Below are 23,624 nucleotides of genomic sequence, written 5' to 3'. Positions count from 1 at the left end.
CGTTTACTACGGGATTTTCAATAGTCTCGGCTGCTGTCTTTAGCGTAATTTGGTGCCATCAAAAAGGAAGCAACCCCGTCACTGTTCCAATTTTTTTACGTGGCAGTCAAACACCTAACGGGTTGTCCTCTGTAAGACTCATGGCTAGTTTTTTTTGAGGAAAAATACTGAAGGCTAGTTAGAAAAAAAAACAAAGAGATGGATTGGAGGGGGATGTGCTCCCTGGTACAGACCCTGGCCCACAAGAGAAATGTGGTAAGAGGAAAAATCTGATAGCTCAAGCAAGTCACACTTTAATGATTGGACTGATATCAATGTTGCATAAGTTTTGCAGGACTTCACCACAAGCTAGCAACCCAATGTGGAGTCACCCATGGCCCTCCTCACTGTCATCCTTTTCTTTTTGTTGCAGGGCAACTATTAACTGGCCGGGTAGCCCGGTAGGTTAAAACTAGAAATGATGGAGAGTTGGGAGCACAACAGCCCTTGCTTTTACCACATTGCTCGCCAAACTTCTCTGAGTTCTCTAGGAGCCTTGGATCCTATTGCCTTCATTTCTACCCAAGCCCTCATAATTTCCATTTCCAACCACAGCCTCTTATCACTGCCCTTCTTATCAGCCTTCTAGTGGTAGGACCCCTAGATCTTCCTATTTTATACCATCTGTGCAGCCCATATTCTTTCCTCCATTCCAGCATTTAACCATTCTTCCTTCCCATTTCCCTAGTCTTGATGGCTCTCCTCCTCCTCCTCCCATCACTTCTCCTCCTCCTGCTCCATGGGAGCAATGCTCAGCCCTCCCCTGGATACTACCCAAGCCACAGGTTTAAGCCTCTGAGGTTTTATCATGGGTTCAGCAACCTTTGGGGTCCTGAGCATCAGTACGTCTCCAGAGACCAGTCCTCAGCCACAATCTGGCTTGATAGGAACTCAGGTATTACATCCATCAACTCTTTTGGAGCCTGCAGTCCATTTATAGCAACACTTCACTCTATCTATTGTCAATTCCTGATGACCTTATATCTTATGTTCGACAAAATTAGGAAGTGGATTTAAGTCAAATCGCCCATTTCGGAACGGATATTTTAGCACTTCAATCAAGCTCCAGCGTGGCTACACTGCAGGAGTGATCACTGCCTTCTACGTAAGGAACATTAGACTGATTACATGGGTGACCATCTCTGTTTGTTAGCATAGGCTTTTTCTATGATCAGTGATCAGTATAAACATTGGTGCATTGCATTAGGATCTTATGCAATCGTCGCTAAATTATATAGTTCCTCTTTAATGTGTCGTGGAATTCCAGCTTTCGAACAATGAGGCGCACCCGGGCTTCCATGACGAGGTCGACATCGAGTTCCTCGGGACGATGCCCGGCGAGCCATACACCCTGCAGACTAATGTGTACATCAGGGGGAGTGGAGATGGCAGGATCATCGGCAGGGAGATGAAGTTTCATCTGTGGTTCGATCCGACCGCCGGATTCCACAACTATGCCATACTTTGGAGTCCTAGAGAGATCATGTAAGGCATCAGGATGTATTGGAGTTCCTTCCCCTTTTTAACTTTTGGGCTTAGGAAATAAGATTGATGCTTGTTCTTATAAATTAAGCTGCAGAAGTTAGTATAGTAATGCAACGATGTCAAGTGAGAAAGGATAGCAAGATCTAACTTATTACCCTATCCAATAATTGAAGCCAATTTGACATCACAATCCAAGTAGAAGATATTAAAAAGATTTCACCACATCAAGACAAAAATGGCATTATTTTCTTTCCACTGAGTTTGCGTTCTTAATTTCTAATATTAATAGATTTACTGTGTTAAAATCATATGATTGATTAGGAGCTGGATTGATTTATAATTGATTGTGCCAAATATAGCTGGCCTTACCAAATTTCATCTTGATTGATTTGTGATATATTGATTGTGCCAAACTTAGTCAGCCTTCTAATTCTATATAAAGATTGCTCCTGTACATTGTAATATACAGGCAGAAATATAATTCTCTTTTTTTTTTTTTTTTTCTTCTTTCTCTTCAAATATTTCAACATACCGATTTATGTCCCACAGTGGCTTTGATCAAACGTCCAACAGTTGGCCAGTAGATATTAGTATATATATATATAAGAAATCAATTAAACAAAGATATCCATTGGCCAAAAGTTGTAGATCTGGATCAAAGCAACTGTTGGGCATGAATCAGTGGATATCATTCATCCTTGTAAATTTATGGTTTCTAAGGAACATAGCAACTCTATGCATGTGTGGCATTAACAGTGGGTAATAAATGAGGCCTACCTAGATGCTTCATACAGTGGTCTAGGCCTTTTTAAGGCACCTACAAGTGGGCTTTTCATCCATGTTCTGTACAATGAGTACTTAATACCAAAGAAATCACATTGATATAAGGCATTCTATTTTATTACAATTGCATGGGAACCCTTAATCGAAGACAATTACATTGCTTAGGGTTCTCAAATCGAACTACAGAATTTGATCAAAACAATACAAAAAAGAGTTATTATTTATTTGAAGTTGGGCACTATATTTATAGGTGATGGCATGAAACTAATATATACGGCTGCCGACAGATTCTTTGTAGATGATATACCGATACGCCGGTACCCGAGGAGGAGCGTCTACACGTTCCCTGTCCGGCCACTGTGGTTGTACGGCTCCATCTGGGATGCATCCTCCTGGGCCACCGATGACGGCAGATACAAGGCCGACTACCGCTACCAGCCATTCGTCGCAAGGTTCGCGCGGTTCATCGTCCGTGGCTGCACCGCTTACGCCTCGCACCGCTGCCGCCCGGTGCGCTCCTCGCCGTCCGGCGTCGGGCTCAGCTCCCGGCAGACCATGGCCATGCGGTGGGCCCAGAAGCATTACATGATCTACAACTACTGCTGGGATCCCAAGAGGGACCATTCCCTGACGCCTGAGTGTCGGAGCTGATTCCAAGATACCCTTAAATCTATTGATACAATTCATCTCCCCTGCCATATATGTCTTCTCCATATCTAAAGCGTGTCTTCTTCTTTCCTTTCCCTGCTGTCGAATACTAGCGGTGATCTTATTAAAGGTTAAACATGGCGTGCCTAATGTAATTCCTCTTGGTTGGCTTTAATTCTATCTGGATAAGTACATAATAGACGGCGAGAGAAGATGATGTTTCATTCATTTGTCTTCTTGAACTGTTGAGCTGCAGAAAAGTAGAAGCTACGTGGATGAGCGGGTGACTCGACAGTCACAAGCATCCCTGCCATTTCATTGGATGTTTATTTGTAAAGAAGATTGATGGGTGCAGTGACTGCAGTGTGTAGCGAGCTCTGACAGTCTGACTATGAGATATGATTTTTTTTTTTTGGAGCACAGGCTATGAGATACGATTTCACGTAAGGCTACGCGCTTGAGGTTGACTGGACAATGATGATCAATAATTGACCGCAGCAAGAAAACGATTAAATTGGTGCATGGAATGGGGACCATCGTTCGGTACATGGAGCACCAACTTCGTCCGATCTTTTCCACCCCTACGCGGCAGGAAGAGATTGGCTGCATGAGAGGATTGGTGGGATTCCAGGAGTTGGCCCGATTCCTAGGTGTCGGTGGCCTTTTAGGCAAATTTCATATTTTTAAGCTCCAGACTACGAGAGCATTTAAGCTCGCACCAATCAGGGGTTTGCACCACCTTCTCCGCCTTCTCCTTATAAATATAGCCAACAAAATTAAAAAATAAAATACTATATAAAAATATTAGCACAATTTTATAATCTGTTCATGTAAAAATTCTAAAATAATGAGCCGCAAAAAAAAAGCAGGAGGAGTTGCACCTTGGATGGCTCCTCGGAGCAGTAACTTTGTACAATTGGGGGATTCCATACTGAAGACTGAAGTACGTTGCCCCTCCTTTGCTCATCGCCCTTTTCTGCAGCCCAATAAAGAAAAACCGAGGATGGGGAAGCAAAATGAGTACAAAGAAAGTGATATTATCCTAGATGTTTCACGGATATATAGCAAAGTAGTGCAGTCAAAAAATGATGAAAAGTACTTTTATTGGAAAGTGAAATAGAGCATACTATTACAAGATTTCACTTGTTGCCCTCGAAAAGTGAAATAGAGCAAATAGTTGTTGGCCTTGTAATCACACTTTCAACTACCAAAAATAAGAAGAATTTAATATTTTTAACTACCTCTTGGATCAGAAATTCTGAGATAAATCCTTAAAGATCATGACACATGACCCAGTTATCACTGAGCACAGGAGCTCATACAATGTCTACAGCAACGTCTGGTGCTCGCCAGCCTGAACCCAACAGTGATGTCACAGAGAGAATGGTGCTTGAATGCATGCCTCCATGTGGACTGGGTTCCTAACAACATTTTTCTTAGCTAAAATGGCACTATCCTTCGGAAATTAAGGGACCCTGCGCACCCCAGAAGCTGGGGCCACCTTTTTATTCTTCTTGATATACATCATCGATCAGAATGCAATAACTGTCACAATTATTTTGGAAAAAGTCGAAAAATATATACAAGTAGCTTTAATACATGTCGACACACTAGCTCAGGACCACTTCTTGATCGGAAGAAAAAATGATTTTGGAGTTCAATGTCTGCTAGTTTTTTTCTCTTTATCATTCTAATTTTGCCAAAACCAATGAATGGGAATCTCCTAACTAGTTTGCATGGAGAGGGTTATGCCTAATAAAAGGTAGAGGATGGAGAATCTGGAGATAATGGACAAAGTGAGACAGCTTTTGTAGGAGCACATTGTTTGCTTGTAAGAGCAAAGATTAATTGTGTTTGCTTGCATCTTTGTTCTTGTTGTTGTTGTTCTTCTTCTTCTTCTTCTTCTTCTTCTTCTTTTTACTGAGGAAGACACAGAAAACATAAGACAAGAAATCTTAGATCAAACGCACAGGTAGTAAAAGAAAATTTATTTGGGTTGAAACTAGACTAGAGCATGCATGCAGTTTGGAAACTTGAAGATAGATGGATACTACACATGACGTGCATCACTGAATCATATGGATAGGTTAAGAAAGCATAATTATCTTGCAATACTTTGTGAACTCTCCTACATCTGAACACCAAACTATTCTCATGTTCATTTTACTGGTGACATAATAAGTTGGAGAGAAAACTTTCATCTTTCTCAATCAAAAAGATACCGACAATTCATCGGAATTCACATTTAGCTTTACCCAGAATAGGACACCTACATTCATATAAAAGAATAAAAAAAGGGATAATCCATCTACTTCAAATAACTGCAATGTAAACTCATCTCAAACAGGTCCCAGAAAGAAATCCTACTAATTCATAGTGTTCTTCACTCTTTTATAACAGTAGTTAAATCTTTTATTGTTCTAAAGGTGAGAATCACTCTGAATTTCTGTAGCTCTGAGATATATTTACCTTTCTCAGGATAGGATGTGAACTTCTAACTTTCAATGTTTCAAAAAAGTATACAAAAAGAGACTTTTTATACATAAACAATTGGGATAACAGATTGTATCTTTTGATGGGCTTATTGTGTTCATGAATGAAAACATAAAAAATCTTCATGCTTTGAATTTTTTTAGCCCTATTGCCATGCTACTGATAAACTGAAAAATGTAATAATTGGGATCTAATGATTTTACAAAGTTACTTTTTACTATATGACTTGCATGTGGTATAATTCCTGTCCCAACCTCTTCCTGTATCAGTTTGCATGACGATAGCAATTCAACATGCGATATCAAGGTGGGATCCACAATGTCAAAAATATCATGAGAAAACACCACTTGGAACTATAACTTTGAACTGATTCTGATCTAGCTAAGAGATCTAAACCCCATCATCCTGAAACACTAATACCACAATTATATACATACAAAAGTAGCAACACAACATCGAGTACAATTTCTCTAATCTGAGCCTAGGTTCGGTGAGAATATTTTAACACCCTTTCACCGATATCCACTGCAACCATATGGGTGTAGCATAATGGCTGCATTGAATGGCTAACGCCCCAGAAGGCCTACATATAACATGTCCATAAGATAACAATAGAGAGAGCCTGACTAATGCCTATACTTAAAGATATTCTGAGTCTCACTTGAAATGCATTTTGTCCAAATAAATAAAGGGTTGATTACCTTTGCCATATTTAAATATCAAATCCTGAAAGAATCAGAAATAAAATTTGACTTCATGGAAATTTTTGGTACAAATTACTAGAACACGCATCATAAGTCTTCTATATTCTCATGTATATTCTCTTAGAACAGATTTTATTATGCATTCAAGCAGACACCCAAAACAAAGCCTGAGTTCCTCAACAATGGACTATAACTTCTTTTCTTCTTATCACTGGCTTCATTATTTACTCGAATAGGCACCCATTCATCCATTCCCGTTGATTCAAGAATTATGAACAAGAAGGTGCTTTCAGCCAAATGAAGAAATGGATATAAGTTCATATGCTTTATTATGCATTCAAGCAAGATTCACCTTACTAGTGCATACTGCTCGGTGTCAAGCATACCATACCTTAATGGTACTAAACCAATACTCAGTACAGGGGCACACCTAGTGTCTGGGCATCATACCAAACATACTAACACTATAATTACGGGTGTGGTACCGAGATTGTGAACCTTATACTATCATTAGGTCTAGTAAGGTAAATAGTTTTAAGCTTCTCATTGTGAAAATATTGGAAAAGAAAGAAGATAATAATTCACATGGAATAGAGATATAAACTCAAGAAAATCAACACAGCCTTCATGTTAAAGCGCCATGATAACCCAATATTTGCAAGTCAAACAAAAAAAAACCTTAGATATTAAAGGAAATTAAGGTGAGAGATAAGAAGCCTCACAGGAGATGTATTATGTCTTATATGTCAAAGGACGTGGCCTTTTTCAAGAATGGATAGGGAGCAGCGAGCAGCATGAACGAGATCGGCAATGACAATGCTATGGAGGTATCGCTCCTCTGATCCAAACAAGACCTCCGTCTTATTGGCCAACCGGGCGGCATGAATTAGTGGGAGATCAGGGGAGTTGAGGCTTCTCAGAATTTGCCGGTACAAGGAAAACACAGTCCCTCGATTACTTGGCGGGGGAGGGGGGAATAACATCACACAAATGGAGTGGCATACAAGTGAAGCAAATCGACAAACATCTAATGTGCTACACTGAGAACTATATACGCCTAGAATTTTCTAACAAAATAAATATTCAGAGCCAGGAAAGCCAATTAAGATACTCAAAAGACAAATATATTTTCCAGGGAGACGAGCTGAAAGGCCAGAAATCAGATTCCTCTCCGACATGTTCAATGCCAAAGCTTCGAAAACTAGCAAGAGAGCGTACATAAGCGAGTAGCTAAAGATTATAGCTGCTGCTGGGTGGGATAAGATATCGAAAACTATAAGAGCTTTCTCTTCCCAAAGAACACCAAGGAGTACGAGAGGGCCCAAGTTTTTGTCTTAATTTCGGCAAATAGTTTGCCGAACGCATATGGAATGCCTTATATGGACACCGAGCATTCTTCGGTGGCTTATTTGCATGGTTCTCTTGTTTTTTTTAATCCAGTGTTGTGCAAATTGAAGTGCTAAACCTTTTATTTATGCTTTCTTTAGCTAAATCTTATATATATTTGTTTGTAGAGGCCTAGTTTTTTTCTTTTTTGTCCTTTTTTTTTTTTTATATCTATGACTTCTATATCTATGCTTTCTTTAGCAAATTGAAGTGCTAAACCTTTTTTTCTTTAGCTAAATCTTTATTTTTCTTTTTCTTTTTTGTCCTTTGGCTAAACATTTATCCTGTTGATTGCTATCAAGGTGGATATCTGGGCCGACTTGAGTCAGAAGGCTTTGTATGGACTATGACTTAAAAAAAAAAAAGAATGGCTTTGTATAGACTATGACTGGAATTCTGGGCCGACTTGAGTCAGAAGGCATTGGATGTCAGTTTACGGATCCTTGGGTATTGGGTGGAGACTTCAACATAGCCCGTTTCTTCAGTGAAAGGTAAGCAGGATTCAAAGGTGATGTGTTACAATTCTCTGATGTCATTAGGCATCTGAATTTAATTGATTTTCCAATTAGAGGGCGATCTTTCTCACTCAGAGAAATGCCAGTGCTTGCAAAGCTAGCCAGATTACTGATTTCTGTTGATTCGGAGACCCATTATCCATCGGCGAAAGGTCGGCGGCGGCGCACCTCGACGGTACTCCGACCATGCACCCTTTTGCTTGAATTGCGATGAACAAGTCCTCTCCCAAGGCACGTTTAGATTTGAGAAAAATATGGACCATGGTAGATGATTTTGACCTGGGGATGGCGATAAAAGATTCTTCTGAAGCAGCTGTAGAGGTTCGCAATGGAAAATGAAGTTGAGTTTACCAGTAATTGGGTGCTATTAATTTGTAGAGAAATCTTTCGGTAATTTCGATGACATGTAAATAAGACTGATCATTGATCGACCCGCAAAGTAGTCCTGTGATCTAGCTACACCGAATCCAGTTTTATCAACCATACTAACTATCTGTGATAATTAATTAAGCTAATGCTCATCTGAGGATATGAGGCTCTCTCTCTTTTCTAACTTTGCTCTGATGATGCCCTCACCTGCTGAAATCACAGAAGAATAAATAGTAGATAATCTCTAGGTTTGCAACATAGGCTTAATTTGTTTCATCGAACTGTCCTGAGGCTATGTAGGTCCCTTAAATATGTGTCACCTTGAAGAGAAGTGTTTTCATGATTCTTCTGCATGCAATTTTAATTTATCTACATCATAATCAAGACATCACATGTACTCATAAGTGGCTAAGATGTGTAATCACAGTAAAAGAGCATATATTGATGAAGAACCTAGAACTGAATACCAAATCAGGCAGCATTAGCTTCATCAATTTCCATTACATAACATAAATTATCATGAACATTGCTATTATCATGAAAATGACAGAAATTATTCGCCTGTTCCAATTTTTGTAGCAATAGTTGTAACGACACCGAGACATCGACATGGGACATTACATTGCGGTGCTGGTGTTATTTGACGAAGTCATTATTTACATTTTGTAATTTTATTTTTGTAGCATTATACTTTTATTACATGCATAAAAGTCTTATAATAAATAACAAAAATATGGTAGCACCATTATGATGGTCATTATAATGTTATGTTACAAAGGATTATTGCACTTAACAATATGCCAAATATGTTTTGGAAACTTAATACGTAGCATTTATATATAACAGGGCGACAGACTGGATGGTGGTATATGTAGTTAGTCACTCAAGAAGCACCTTATAGATTGAGAAGGGTGAGATGCCTGGTGCATTTCGAGGCTTTTTGTTTATCGATCCTACTAGATGTATGGGTAGCCCTGATGTATGAATGGTCCGTATCAGGAAAAAAAAAAAAAAACATCTAATACGCAGCGACATCCGAAAGCAAGCATTCATGACGGCGAGGGGAGGTACACGGTTACCAAGAAAATCTAAGCTGGATCTCGATAGAAAACGATGCTTCATCCTCGATGATGCACGGGGGAGATCGGCTCCAGGATCCAATTCGCTGAAGCTCCACCGTGGCACCAGCACTTGGATCACAGCCGTCCATTGTAGCATTTAATGGTCTCCGTGGACGGGCTGGCAATTTTCTCGGGTGTTCCGTTCCTTTCAAGCGCCGGGCCCACCATGTCAGCATCGTGGAGGGTCCAGGCCGTCCCATTGGTTGCTCCGGTCCGCGAGAATGGCTTAACCTCAACGGAAAGTTAAAGCTGAGTCCTAACAAGCTTTCTTAGTGTGCGAATTTTCTATGGTTGTTCGGAAGAAACAACCTGATAAAATACTCTGCTTTTTATCTATCACTGTCAAAAGTTGAAAATTAATCAATGTAAAAAGGCTAAACCTACATGTGATTTAACTAAGGCTTTGCTTGCTTAATATGTGGGCTTGCATTAATGGACATGGGTCATACTTAAGAGGAAGGTGAACTTAGATCATGCAGCATGTCTAGGACTCCTCTTACACTAATCTTTGCTACGAAGACTTTTCTTGAGGGCATATAGCTGCTTTAAAGGTCCTCTATATTGGGCTCAACCAACATTAATGATCACGCTAAGCACCTGCACAAACTGTGCGTCACTTTTTTTATTTTATTATTATTATTATTATTTTTGGTTTAACGGTGCGGACACGTGATCCACCTAATAAAACCTTGCAAGTGATGTGCAGCAAAAGAGGTAACCCAGTCAGCAGCACAGTTTGCCCTCCTGTAAACATGTATGGCCAGGTAGGAGTCACACTCCTCCAGAAGTCCGCGGATGTCGTGGAGCGACAGCCTCTTCTCTGCAGTGCATCCCCGACTTTGGACCCACCCGATCATAGTGGTCGAGACTCCCTCCAAAAGGATACAGTCTGCACTCAGGACGCGTCTCGCATAAGTAACGCTCTCCCATGCTGCTCTGAGCTCAGCGCACACAACGGACGTGTCGAAGATCCGCTGCCCTCTGTTGCCACTAGTCCGACGTCATGATCTCGGATGACAAATCCCACGCCTCCGCATCTCCTTCCCTCAACCACACTGCCGTCAAAATTCATCTTGAGAAAGCTAGAGAGCATCCAGGAAACAAACACGGTTCTGAGCATTGTAGTGGCTGAGTGGGAGCTCCAGATTTTTTTAGCTAACCCTGTAGGTGAAACTCCAGTGATACCGACGAACCCTCCCACATGTAGTAGTGCTCTGTCCATCACTACCCTCGGGTGAGAGCCACTATTCTCGAAAACTCAGACGTTCCTATTTAAACAATAATAGCAAGCTAGATAGGCAGCCCGTAACCCCCTCTCCAGCTATGTGTTACCTTTAGCGACCTCGCTCTACGCATGACTTAGGCTACGCTAATTCTAAACCTCTTAGGCTAGTGCACCTGTGTGAGTTTTAACATATTCTTAATTTAATAGAATCAATACTTGAGTACAGTCGTTTTGCTCCACTTCATTCTAAATTTCTCATCTTTAGCGTAGCACGCAAATCGAGAAAATTAAAGGTTTTTTTGCAGATCGCTTCGTATGCTATCTAAAAACATGACATGATGGGGATGTAACCCTCCTGTAGCACGTTATATGAAGCCAATCACCTATGTAGAAATAATAGAGTTACATAGTATTTGTACAACCAACCGGATACATGTAATGCACGTCAATAAAAGAATGAATTAATAAAAAATTAAAGGGATAGGAGATTGTGCATCTCCGTGTGTTTTCCCGGCCATGCTAAGACAAGTGATCATGGTCCACGTCCAAGCCATCGGGCCCAAATTCGGCCTGTTTATTAAAATAAATTAAAATTTTAAATCCAAATCCAATCAATTTATTAAACAAGTAATCCGATCCGGTCTACATAATCTATTTATTAAACGGATTAAATAGATTTAAATAGATTAAGCAAGTTAGATTAAATATAGAATCAACACGAGTTAAATAGGTCAAATGTTTAAATCTGAATTTAATCCATTTAATAAACAAGTTTAGACGGAATGATCCATTTACAATCCAAATCTATTTTTGTTAAATCTAAACTTACTTAAACCGGGTCATTCACGAATCAAATTAGCCGGTCGGGGCATAAATTGCTATCCTTATCTGCAGGTCCACGCATCTTTGTCCCAGGCCAAATAGCTCGTGTGTGAAGAGAAGACGGGGACCAAGATTCCAGTAGCCTTGCACTATAATCCAAGTAAGACCCACGAGAGGTGCCTCATTAATATACTAATCTTAACTTCGACTTCGCAAGAAAGTAACATGGACCGCTGCTAATGCGAGGCCTGTCCTACTCTCCGTCCCTTTAATTGGTAGTTGCGGCAACCACCTTTCCTTCTTCCTTAATTGGGTCCTCATCACTTACCTTGCAATTATTATAGTCCTATTACCGATTTGAGGACACCTTTTAAGATTCAGTCGAACCACGTACGTAGAAATGTGCTAACCACTAACATAAGTCCTCAACAACCTACTTTGCAAGCTTAAGGTATATATTTTAAGCTAAAAGGAGTCATCTCCACCACCAAGGTGGTAGCCCAGTTAGAACGGGGCGTTTGCTTCTAACCAAGTGGTTCCAGGTTCGAAACGCACGGGCGTCGATTAAATCTGGGGACCGGATGCCCCGCGCCTGGACACGGAGTCTGGAAGTGCTACTGGTCGGCTGGTAGCCTGGGTGGTGCCAGGTGTGACGTATTCACACGGGGTACTCGTGCCAGGGCCCAGTGGGGTAACTGAGCCGGGGCCATGGGTGGGGAGGGTATGAGTAAAATATGGCTGGGGTCTGGTGAGCTGGGCCTATACCAAACGGTCATTCTGCCCGCATCGAACATGCTCCTGGCGGGGTGGGGGCCCAGTGTGGGGCTGCTACGCGGGGGTGGGCTTGCCTTCCCCCCCTCTTCCCCTATTTTTTAAGCAAAAAAAAAAAAAAAAGGAGTCATCTCCATACGACGTTGATTATATCCATCGATATTGACAAAGAAAGTGACTGAGAGAGCATAATCGATCTTATTCCATCTTGTATTATTTTTTAGCTGACCAGCCATGTACTTTGTAAATATTTTTATTTTTTATCTTTTTTTTCTTCATCAAAACCTTAAATAATCAGTACAATTTTTTTAAAATATATATGTATAAATATCGAATATCCTTGGACTAGTATTTTTTTTTTGTTTTTGGCCAATACTTGTTGAATTAATTGCTAAATTTCGAGGGATCATCATCTTTATCTAGAACTTGAAGATGCTGTGACTTAAACAGGATGATCACCCCGAGATTTACTATTTGTTTATCTGCAATGTGGAGCTATGTACTTGATAATTCAAAGCATCTTGGACCTAATGATACCGTAAATAGAATAATTCAAAGCATCTTGGACCAAATTGGACTCTCTTAAATCAAATTAATTATCGAGCTTAGCTGGGTTAGTGTTTGACAAGAACTACGACTTTACAATAGAGTACCAATCTCATTCGGACCAAGCACAACCTAGAACGTTAGGTCTGGCCGGCCTCTATATTCTGTGTGAAAGAAACAATGAAGAGAGGATAAGGAAACAAGCCATGAATTAATTAGATTATCTAGAAGTGGAGGATGCAATTTAAGTTTTATATACCAAAGCAATTTTTTTATGAAATGGTGGAAGAAGTCCAGTCCCTACCGTCTCGTGGACTAATTGAGTGGAAGCCTTTACTTCTTTCATGTGTTTATAAGCCTTTACTTTTTAAGATTGTGTCAGCTCAGCTTATGTCATTTACCACTCATATTACAAAAAGATATGTTGTAAAGAAGTCTGCTACCTAAAATTATACAGCCTACCTATCTCATATTCCATAGAAGGCCTTTATAAGACAAATTGCTCCAAAAACTTTGAGTCATGTCCCGAAATATATTCAAAAAAGAGTGTTTCAAGACCCGAGATTTCTGCCATTGCATGATTTATTTCTATATTTTTGTGAATTTTATGTTACAATAAAACAATCTTATCATTGCACCAAGGTCCATCTTTTATTCTGCAATATGTTCAAACCCTCCTCCTGCCCAAACCATGAAATATAAGCTGATCTCTTTATCCTGAGAGGGGTTTTTAGGGTAATATAGCAGCCAAACTCAGCTGTCTCACATCCCAGCCACCAGCCAATAGAGCTGATTTGTCGAGGGCCAATTAGTTAGCATATTTGGAGCCTATTTTATTGAGCAATAGCAGATTGACACATCAGCACAGATGGCTGTTTGCTGCATGAGCCTCGCACGGTTGAATGTAGGAATGCAGAAATTTTATATTATATCAACAATAATAAACAAATTTAAAAATTAAAAAAATGAAATAAAGTAAAAAAAACTTAATAATGATGCAAGGAACTTCGCGTGAGGCATTTGTTAGGAAATGGCATCCATCTACCGATTCTGCCGCTCGACAAACATAAATCTAATAGTATTAAAACAACGGAATCTCTGACCTCGCAAGGGACATACCCTGCATCACGTGCCTGACAAAAATTTATAGCAACCGTCCGATTTGAACCATTGGGGGGAAATTAATTAATTATGGAAACTGCGGTAAATGCTCATGAATTTGAACCGTTGAGTAGGTGGACCTCGGACCTGATTCCCAGGACCGTGATCCGCATTCCACTGGCTTAAAACTGGACGGTCCGGATCTCTCGCTGTCATCTTTTGTACGAGGGGCTCGAGTGGGGACCAGGAAAAGCTACCTTCCCGTATAATTTATCATGAAATTCTTTTATTGTCACTCCATGTTGTTTTCCGCTGTACCTGGAACGATGCCAACTGCCGCAGCAGAGGTGGAGGTAATCAGATGATGTCATTTTACCATTTTGGCATTTTTCAATAAATATCACGATAAAATGGGTGTTATATTGATGCAGTGTCAGCTTTTTTTTATTATTATTTTATTTTTTGATGGTCTGTCCACGTGGCACAATAATGTCATTTAACTAGCCTAATAAGTTTATGTTATTACATGTCCTTAGGGTAGCCATTCTAGGTGGTAAGGAGGAGGTTGGGTGCGAGGATTTTCGGATGGTAGCAATGGAGCCAAAGGGTTATGGTGACGATGCAGTCACCACCGTAGTGGTGAAAAAGATGTGGCAGTGAATTCTGCCATAGAAAATGAGGAATTTAGAGTTATTTTTAGAGGATTTAAAAAGAGATTGGAAAACTTTGTCACGTGGCAATGATATGAGCCCCAAAATGAGAGTGGAATTAGGTTCTCTTGATGACTAAGCTTCTTTCTTCTCATCATTTTGGAATTTTTAATCCGTCGCCTTTGATCTTTATCTGCTGGAGTCTATGTTGGAGAATTCGACACATTAAATGTTGATTTGGTGGACCATATTGAGATTTTTTTAAGATGAGAGATCTTAAGTGCAAGATATGAAAAAATTATAAAGAAAAGTTTAGTTGTTACTTCGCATCATTTCACTTTTTGTTTTTTCAAAAATAAAAATAAAAAATCTATTTTTTATTTTTAAAATTTTTAGAAATATAATATATTTTGTATAATTAATTATTTTAAGATTAAAATGTGATAATTATTGTAAAGGTGGTGTTAATAACAAAGGAGGCAGTATAAATGTTATAGTATTGGAGGTAGGAGCATTAGTAAAATCATAAAGCTAACAATAGTAGTTGAGGTGGTAGGAGCGATAGTGAGAGAATCAAATGCCAATTATACGATGGAATGGCAATTATAAGAATGATGGTTAGATGGTAACGATATTAATGAGATGAAGGTACTAGCAATTTGGTAGAGGTCCACAGTGATGGTGCTAAAAAATATAATTTTTTATTTTTGAAATATTAGAAGAAGGAATTTTTTATTTCTATTCTTTCTAGAAATAATGAAAGCAATTTTTGAAAAATACAAAATAAAACTAATAGCATCAATCTCGATTTATTTTATTTTAAAATAAAAAATAAGAAATAAATGCAATGGCGAAAAGATTCTTAGATTGCAGACTTAGCTTTCATATAATAAAATTATAATTATTAGATTTTATTTACTCTCACATTTATCACATACAAGGGAACTTTTTTTGAAGAAAGACCGGTAGAGCGTTCCCGATGCCGGTGGGTGAGGATATCAAGAATATAAGAATAAATCCAGCAAAATTTTAGGAGCAATAAATATCTAACTTCTTGAAAACAAGGAACAAGAACCAAAAAGAAAGAAGGCACACCGAGAGGTCCGCCTCCTCTCATCTCCGATCTCGCTCCCTCTCGCCTCGTTTTTTTTTTATATAATGGATATTCCGGTCCAAGCGGCGGCACCGGAATCGAGACCAGCGACCACCCTCCTCTCTTCTTTTCTTTTCTTTGGATGTCTCTTCTCCCAGTTGAAACCACGGTAGGAGGGGAAAAGCAAAAGAAGGCTAGTAGTTTCCGTAGAAATAGGAGAAAGAAAGAGGCCAAGAAGAGCAGAAAAGGCGAGAGAGAAAGGGAGAGGGAGATGGGCCTACCGAACGACGACGTTGTAGTCATCCGGCAGCCGGAGAGGCCCGGAGAGCCGAGCGTTATCACCATCAGTTGCCCGGACAAGACCGGCCTCGGTTGCGACCTCTGCCGCGTGATCCTACTCTTCGGCTTGAGCATTGTGAGGGGAGGTAAGCCCAATCTGCGTATTTTCCCCCGATCTCTTCTCTCCTCCTTTCGAGTCTGATGCGATTCTTGCGTAAAAATCCGATCTTGGTTTGGCTATCGCCGTTCCTAGTAACAAAGAAACGATTTTAAGCGCGATTCTTGTGAAGAAATTGAAATGGCTGCTGGTTTCTAGACGTGAGCACGGATGGGAAGTGGTGCTACATACTGTTCTGGGTGGTGGAGAGGGGAGGGGAGGCGACGAGGTGGGGGCTGCTGAAGAAGAGGCTACTGGGGGCTTGCCCCGTGCCATCTTTGCTGTTGGGGATTGACGGCTACTTCTCTAGGCAGCTGGATGCAGAGCAGCAGCCTCAAGTTTTTCTGCTCAAGTTCTCGTGCTACGATCACTTGGGCCTCTTGCATGGTGATCACCCGTTTTCCCTCTCATTTTCTTTTTGCTTTTGGAATTTTAATTTCTTGCTTCTTGGTTCTCTTTTGATTTCTGTATGGAATCTAATAGTTTCTTTTAGACATGGAATATGGGATCTTTTTTTTTTTTTTGTGGAATCTCAAAGATTCTTTTATTTATGAGACTTGTAAACCTTCTTTCTGTACAGAATCTTTATCTTATTCTTCTTTTATTAATCCTGATCTATTTTGGAACCTACAAGTTATTAGGATGTCGTGTTTCTTAATCCTTTGTTTTTTTGTTTTAAATTTACAAAGATAGGAAAACATGTTTGAAGTCAAGTGTTCCTATTTTCTAGGAGAAAGAGAAGGGGTGGGACAATATTTTGGAGATCTGAATTTAAGAGTTCCTAGTTATTTGGAATTTATTTTACTTCACAAATAATGAATAACATTTTTCGGAAAAAAGTTGTTAAGTAATTCCTCCTATCTAATCATTTATAATGTAGACAGAGATATATTTAACATTGGTAATCTGACACTTCCAATGCTTTTACGAATTTCTTTGAAATTTCTTCGACTTCATTCCACAATTTTCTTTTTAGATTCTCATACTGAAGTTCGTATACATGTTCTACTTTTCTTTTATCATTCGGCCTCTTCCCTTCTTAGAGCTTTTAAGTTCTCTCAAGACTGTTGGGATATGGTTTGAATTTTTAGGACAAAATCTCACTGGTCAGAATATAAAGTTTATTTTGTCTTGGGGTTTGGTAGATGTGACGCAGGTGCTATGTGAGCTTGAGCTCACAATCAGGAGGGTGAACGTATCCACCACTCCAGATGGGAGAGTTATGGACCTCTTCTTCATAACTGACACGAGGTATCACTTTATCTCTGCATCTTTGTGCCATTTCAACATGAAATTCTTTTCTTTCTTTATCTATACTAGGCAATTTCTTTTATTGATTTCTGTCATGTGTCAAAATTGATTTTAAACAAAGAAAACATCTGATGCTTGCAATGTTCATATCAAATGCTGCTTAGTTGTTTGCTTAAAATTTTGGAAGCTTCAGGATTTGTGTCCTAAATGCTAAATTACAGAAAACCCCTGACTTGTACTGTTAAAGATATAGAGATATGTTAGATCAGTGTTTTCTGGAATCTTGTATCATCCACACACCAAAAAATGCTGTGTAGCTATGCATATTTAAGCATCTAACTTAAATCAATGATCATCATATTGAGTGTGGAACTTCAGCTCCTCTACATGCAAAAGGGTTGTGTCACTTGGGTGTATTGGATGGTGATGCATGTCCTTTTTAATTGTACAAAAGAAAGGAGGAAGCTGGCTGCCTGCTTGTGCAGGGACATATAATTCATTCATAGGGCCAGCTTTATGTACAAATATACTATCCAACAGCTTTTGTATCCTAACCTTAGCATGACTGTATTCTTGAATGTGGATTGCACATCTGGGTTTTAGTTCCACATGTTGGATATAATTATTTACACACAGTTGCTACGCAATGCTTCATTAGGTTTTGTTCAAATATTTATTTTTGTTAAACATTAATGATGCACCATGAATAGGTTCTAAGCATACTGATCACCATCCCCCTTATCTGATACTTTATATTTGTTTCAAGAGTCAATTTTATCAACTTTAGGTAGTTGTTACTTTAATTTAATTATGTGAAGTTGCACAATATCATATTATGCTAATGAAATGCCATTTTTACATACATCTTGAAAAATGCTTTATTGTTTTTTCATTAACTTCTGGGCCATTCACCCCCCTTGGATGACTTTAAAATTCATATGCCACAAAATGGAAGCTCTAAAGACTATTTGAAATAAGGAAGCTGCTATGCGCAGATTCAGTAGCATGAGCAATGGAATACGTGGTGGTGGGATTGTCGGACTTAGGTACAGTGACAAGCGATTCGCATAATGCAGTTAAATGGTCTACTGAAAGTAGACTATTCTGTTCTATAAATTGCTATAAAAATATGCTGCTTATGGAAGTGACCTTGAAGGCCAGTTGCTTTATATCTTTGTAAGCTGGTTTTCGAAGCCTACGACTGTATTCTACTCAGAAAAGGACCTATAAATATTATGGGCTTTTGTCTTTATGTTCAAGTAGTATAAGGAAGTTTGTTGAAATTTCTGAAAGTATGGGGATGAGAATAATAAAACCTATGGGATTATTGTTACATTTTGTATATGATGTTATAAAAGGAGAGCTACATTGTTGGCAAACTTTCAGTCACTTGATCCTTGTGTGCAAGCAGTAAGCTTCTCATTGATTGTTATGTGTGTTTGGACCAAGTATTCTTCTGTTTAATATTTCTTTTGAATTTGTCATTATTCTAATAAATATTCCTTAGGCTCATATCTGATATATGTCATTGCATTTACTTCAATATATGTGAGACTGGTTCTAAGACATGAACTAGTGTACCAAGTACTGTAGCACATATGTCCTCTTTCTCGGTCTTGCTTTATTGTATCCTGTTGGCATGGATCTGTCAAGATTTATGGATTTGATCCTTGCAGTTACTGATCTTGTCTTGATGTTTATACATTTGTGGTAGCTTATGCCATAATGTTTCTATTCTCCTCATCTGTTTCAGAGAACTTCTTCACACAAACAGCAGAAAGGATGAGACATGTGCCCAATTGAAAGCTGTTCTAGGGGACTCTATGACTAGTTGCGACATTGAACCAGCTAGCGCAGAGATCGCTGCATGTTTGCAGGCTTCATCTTCTCTACCCCATTCAATCACAGAGGAGATGTTCAGTGTGGAGCTTCCAGATGAACCATCCACAGGATCTTTTCCGGCATTTAATAGTCTTTCAGTCACAATGGATAACTCTCTCAGCCCTGCTCATACACTTATTCAACTTTATTGTCATGATCACAAGGGCCTCCTCTATGACATCATGAGAACCCTGAAGGACTACAACATTCAGGTAATAACATGAAAATCCAACTGGGAGTTGTCTAATAAATTTCCCTCTGTGGTGGGGGCATACGTTGACTGTGATAAAGGATTGTTATATGACTAGTGCATACAATGAGTTACCAGTAAGTCTTAAACCTATACTTCCATTAATCTTGATTTGGTAGTTTTTTGAACAATGAGACGGCTCTGCTGCCCTAACAGAATGAAACTGATTCTTGATGTTTCCCAAGTCTTCTGACCATTAAAAAAGAGTTTTGCCAGTTATGTTGATACAGTGAGCGCCTGTTAAGCAGCGGAACCATTTTAAATGTTGCAGTTATGCTACCATTCATGGTTATTTATATCAAACACCTTTTACGAATTGAAAAACCATACACCTTTTCTTTTGCTGCACTGTCATCTGGTCATTTTCCTTATGTTAGGCATATACACAGTATGCCTGTACAACAATTTACATGTTAAACTGATAATTTCTCCTTGACCTTTTGTCTTTCTGTATGCATATCTAAATTCCAATTCTTGTACCTGTCAGATTTCTTATGGGCGATTCTATGCCTCCCATAATGGAAACTGCGAAATAGATTTGTTTGTGATGCAAATAGATGGGAAGAAAATTGTTGACCCAAACAAGCAGAAGGCACTGTGTGATCGCTTGAGAATGGAGTTGTTTCGTCCACTCCGTGTGATGGTGGTGAGCCGTGGACCTGACACAGAACTTTTAGTTGCAAATCCAGTTGAATTATCTGGCAAGGGTCGCCCTTTAGTTTTCTATGATATCACCTTTGCCCTCAAAATGCTCGGCACTCGCATCTTTTTGGTAAATCTTTGCCCTTTTTACTGTTCATGTCACCCTATGTCTTGATTGCTATCTATTCATTAGAAACTAAATTTTTTTCAAAAAATTTAATGAGGAAATATATTATTTTTTAACTTATTAATTGTTCATTATCTTTTTTTATCATTTTTTCTGTGAAAGTTCCAATTTCTTCTCTCCTTTTCTCTTGAGACTTCTAAGTTTAGAACTTCTCCTGCACATTTATTCTTATACCATGAAGAATTGATTCAAACTGAAGTTATCAATGCCCGTTATCCCATTCCAACTAACATCTGAATCCGGATATCCAGGCTGAGATTGGGAGGCATGTTATCGGCGATAGGGAATGGGAGGTTTACAGAATATACCTTGGTGATGATCAGGAGCTTGCAGCATCAAGGAACAAGATTGTGGAGGGAGTGACGAAGATGTTAATGGGTTGGGACTGATTTGCGTTGAAACTTGTGCTCTCTTTCTTGTTCTGGAATTCTTGAAGTCTTCAGCATCAAAGAACTATTTTCAGCATATTCGTTGTACAGTATACTCCATGCTGTATATTTTTCTACTGGCTGTATACTGAGATCAAAGAATGAGCTAACCTGTTTTACTTGCTTTCCCTCATACAGAAGGGTTATGCAAAAATAGCAAGTCTTAGCTGGCATATCATATAAAAGGAGAAGATAGCGAGAGGTAGAAAGAATACAACTCATGTAACATTTGTATATGTGGTAGAAAGAAGAGATGATTGTACATCAAAAGTAGATAATTAGCAAAAGAAGAAGAAGGTAGATACTTGTTTGAGAATCATATTAACTGGCTTGAGTTCGTTTCTGACATGTTGTCTGGATGTTGAAGGTGTAAAGCTTCTTTGTGGATTCAGAGAAAAGAAAAGAGTCCTGGGTCCATCTAGATACCCTCTGAGTTCTAAGCTATATGTATTGTTAGGTTGGGCGCTTGTCGTCTGAGTGTATCTTAATGGTGCTCTCATTTAATTATTGACTTTTCTTTTGATAGGGATAAGAGTTCAAAAGATTTCTTCTATAATCTTTCTCCTGCTGGATGACTGCAGATCGGTTATGGTTAGCTTTCTTCTTTTTTCCTCAATGACATAGGTCAGGGGCTATCTTTCCCTTTTACTTCACAAAAAAAAATATGTTGCTCTCAACTTTATTTTTCATGCATATGTTATAAACTTCTAACAACCATTATTTGAGTATCAAACATATTTCATTAGTTAATCAGAAATTTCTTCTTATTTGGCCTAATCTAGGTTTTCAAAGTTCTACCAACTTACCAATCTATTCTTCTATTGCCTGGATATTCCCAATTGCTTTGCATTATGTTCCATAAGTGCTGCGTTTCTCTAATCACTTTCTTTATTTTCTTTAACTTTTGAACGTGCATGTGGCTGTAGTTTAGTGGTAAGAATTCTACGTTGTGGCCGTAGAGACCTGGGCTCGAATCCCAGCAGCCACAGTTTCTCTTTTGTCAATTTTTTTATATTTCTTCGTTTAGGAGTCATCGTTCTTCCCCTCTTTTGCTCCTCTCTCTTTCAGAATTTTCATTGCAGTTCTAACATCTGAATTCTGAGCCATCAAATTATCGCCCCCTTTTCTTTTTTCAATTTTTCGTCTTCCTTCTTTTAGGGTTTACAGTTTTTCCTTTCTGTCTTTCAAAATTTTCATTGCAGCTCTAGCATTTGAATTCTAAGCCATCAAATTATCGCTATATGTATTGTTATATACGTCTACAAAGCTGCAAGATGTGCGTGCAAATCGTCTATGTTAATGCTAATTCTCTTCTAACAACCGACTTTTCTTTTGATCGTGGGAAGAGATCAAAATATTTCTTCTGTAATGAATTCTTTATGGCTAGCTTTAGTCTTTTTCCTTTTATCAATGACATGGGTTGGGAGCTCTCTTTCCATTTTACTTACTGTTACGGGGGAACTAAGCCGCCATGCCCCACGTGACCGGCACGCGCGCCCAGGAAGACTACGGCTGCCCTTTGATCCAGCGCTCCGACCCCGAGTCGGACGTCCTCGGCTCCGCAGCCCGACCCCGAGTCGGCTGCCCTTTGATCCAGCGCTCCGACCCCGAGTCGGACGTCCTCGGCTCCGCAGCCCGACCCCGAGTCGGCTGCCCTTTGATCCAGCGCTCCGACCCCGAGTCGGAGATCTCTTGATAACGACAGGCTATTCCCCAGAGGCACGCCGCGGCCTCCTGCTCCGCTACTCCCTGCAACGGCTGTATCCGATGCTGCTCCACGATCTCCTGCATCAGCCGTACAAAGCGGAGCCCCACTATGCCCTGACGTGGCCGTATCCGGTGCTGCTCCACGACGCCCTGTAACGGCCATGTCAGTGGCCACACCATCGTGCCCCACGATAACGAACCCCCCTGAGAGACCCCCCAGCCAGGTATATATGCGGCTGGGGGGAGAAAGGGGGGAGGTGAGCAATATCTCCCAGAGCACTCTCTTACTTGCGATTATCACCTCTCCTCCTCCTCCAATCTCCTCTGACTTGACCGTCGGAGGGCCATCACCACCCTGGTGGTGGTGCAAGGCTTGTTTGCAGGTTTCTTGGCGGAAGGTGGAGCGCAACCAACACCAACCAAGACAACTCAGACGGAACCCCGTTCACACCGCAGTGCCAATCGTTCTCGGTTTGGACCACCAGCAACAGTTGGCGCTAGAGGAAGGGACGAATCTTAGAACGATCGTAATGGCGCGGCGAGGTGGTCGTGGAGCTTCCAATGCTTCCGGTCGCGGAGCCTCTCGCGCCTCCGGCCGAGAGGCTGCTGCGTCCCCAACGCACTCTCAGCAGCACTCCACCGCCCCTTCTCCCATTCAGACGGTCGAAGCTGCTCAGTTCGACCAGCTAGCCCAGCAGGTTCGCACCCTCGCGGAGGCAGTGCGGAATCTGCAGGGTGTGATCTCTCGGGTGCCGCAACGGGCTCAGGAGCCGCTGCCCCCCGAGCACTCGCCTCTTCCTCACAACCCGCGCTCCTTCCTCTCCCATGGAGAGGAGCGCCGGCGCGAGGAGGATTCTCGAGTGCGGTCCATTCTGCCAGGACCTTCTCATCGGAGCTGTGCGGGGTACGAGAGGCGGACCCGGGCGCGTTCTCAGACACCCCAGTCCTCGAGGGGCCCGCACTCCAGTCGGTCCCCCTCGCGCCGCTCCTTGTCCCCCACCCACCGGTCGCGCTCCCTGGACCGGCGGGTGGACGATCTCCACAGACAACTCCAGGTCCTGAAGGGCCACTCCAAAGATCCCTTCGCTGAC

The 23,624-nt window shown here is 40.4% G+C and overlaps 2 protein-coding genes and 1 non-coding gene across 3 annotated transcripts; all 3 read left to right on the top strand.

Annotated features, from left to right (window-relative positions):
• The first annotated feature begins 556 nt into the window (after positions 1–556).
• On the top strand, positions 557–3,183 carry LOC103705508 (probable xyloglucan endotransglucosylase/hydrolase protein 32). The gene is made up of 4 exons (XM_008789242.2): positions 557–934; positions 1,044–1,144; positions 1,307–1,524; positions 2,595–3,183. Exons 1-4 carry the CDS (start codon positions 733–735, stop codon positions 2,956–2,958), a joined length of 885 nt encoding a protein of 294 aa, XP_008787464.1. The 5' UTR covers positions 557–732; the 3' UTR covers positions 2,959–3,183.
• Positions 3,184–15,710: 12,527 nt separating this feature from the next.
• On the top strand, positions 15,711–21,330 carry LOC103705509 (ACT domain-containing protein ACR10-like). The gene is made up of 6 exons (XM_008789243.4): positions 15,711–16,176; positions 16,347–16,574; positions 17,333–17,438; positions 19,192–19,531; positions 20,057–20,341; positions 20,650–21,330. The coding sequence occupies exons 1-6, from the start codon at positions 15,894–15,896 to the stop codon at positions 20,785–20,787; spliced, it is 1,380 nt and encodes a 459-aa protein (XP_008787465.1). The 5' UTR covers positions 15,711–15,893; the 3' UTR covers positions 20,788–21,330.
• A 412-nt stretch (positions 21,331–21,742) lies between these two features.
• TRNAH-GUG lies at positions 21,743–21,814 on the top strand. Its single transcript has one exon. It is a non-coding gene; the product is annotated as a tRNA-His (tRNA).
• The last annotated feature ends 1,810 nt before the right edge of the window (positions 21,815–23,624 follow it).

The sequence above is a fragment of the Phoenix dactylifera genome, chromosome 17, assembly GCF_009389715.1.
Source record: "Phoenix dactylifera cultivar Barhee BC4 chromosome 17, palm_55x_up_171113_PBpolish2nd_filt_p, whole genome shotgun sequence".
NCBI classification, from domain to species: Eukaryota; Viridiplantae; Streptophyta; class Magnoliopsida; order Arecales; family Arecaceae; genus Phoenix; species Phoenix dactylifera.
The sequence above is the reverse complement of the archived record's forward strand: the minus strand, read 5'-3'. Positions and strand labels throughout refer to the sequence as shown.

What these genes read in the sequence shown, in the direction of transcription:
- LOC103705509 (XM_008789243.4), top strand. Translation starts at nt 15,894, where the DNA reads ATGTCTCTTCTCCCAGTTGAAACCACGGTAGGAGGGGAAAAGCAAAAG. An exon ending in CTTGAGCATTGTGAGGGGAG is followed by an intron (nt 16,177 to 16,346) that starts GTAAGCCCAATC and finishes GCTGGTTTCTAG; the next exon opens with ACGTGAGCACGGATGGGAAG. An exon ending in TCACTTGGGCCTCTTGCATG is followed by an intron (nt 16,575 to 17,332) that starts GTGATCACCCGT and finishes GGGGTTTGGTAG; the next exon opens with ATGTGACGCAGGTGCTATGT.
- LOC103705508 (XM_008789242.2), top strand. Translation starts at nt 733, where the DNA reads ATGGCTCTCCTCCTCCTCCTCCCATCACTTCTCCTCCTCCTGCTCCAT. An exon ending in CTGGCTTGATAGGAACTCAG is followed by an intron (nt 935 to 1,043) that starts GTATTACATCCA and finishes CGACAAAATTAG; the next exon opens with GAAGTGGATTTAAGTCAAAT. An exon ending in TGGAGTCCTAGAGAGATCAT is followed by an intron (nt 1,525 to 2,594) that starts GTAAGGCATCAG and finishes GGCTGCCGACAG; the next exon opens with ATTCTTTGTAGATGATATAC.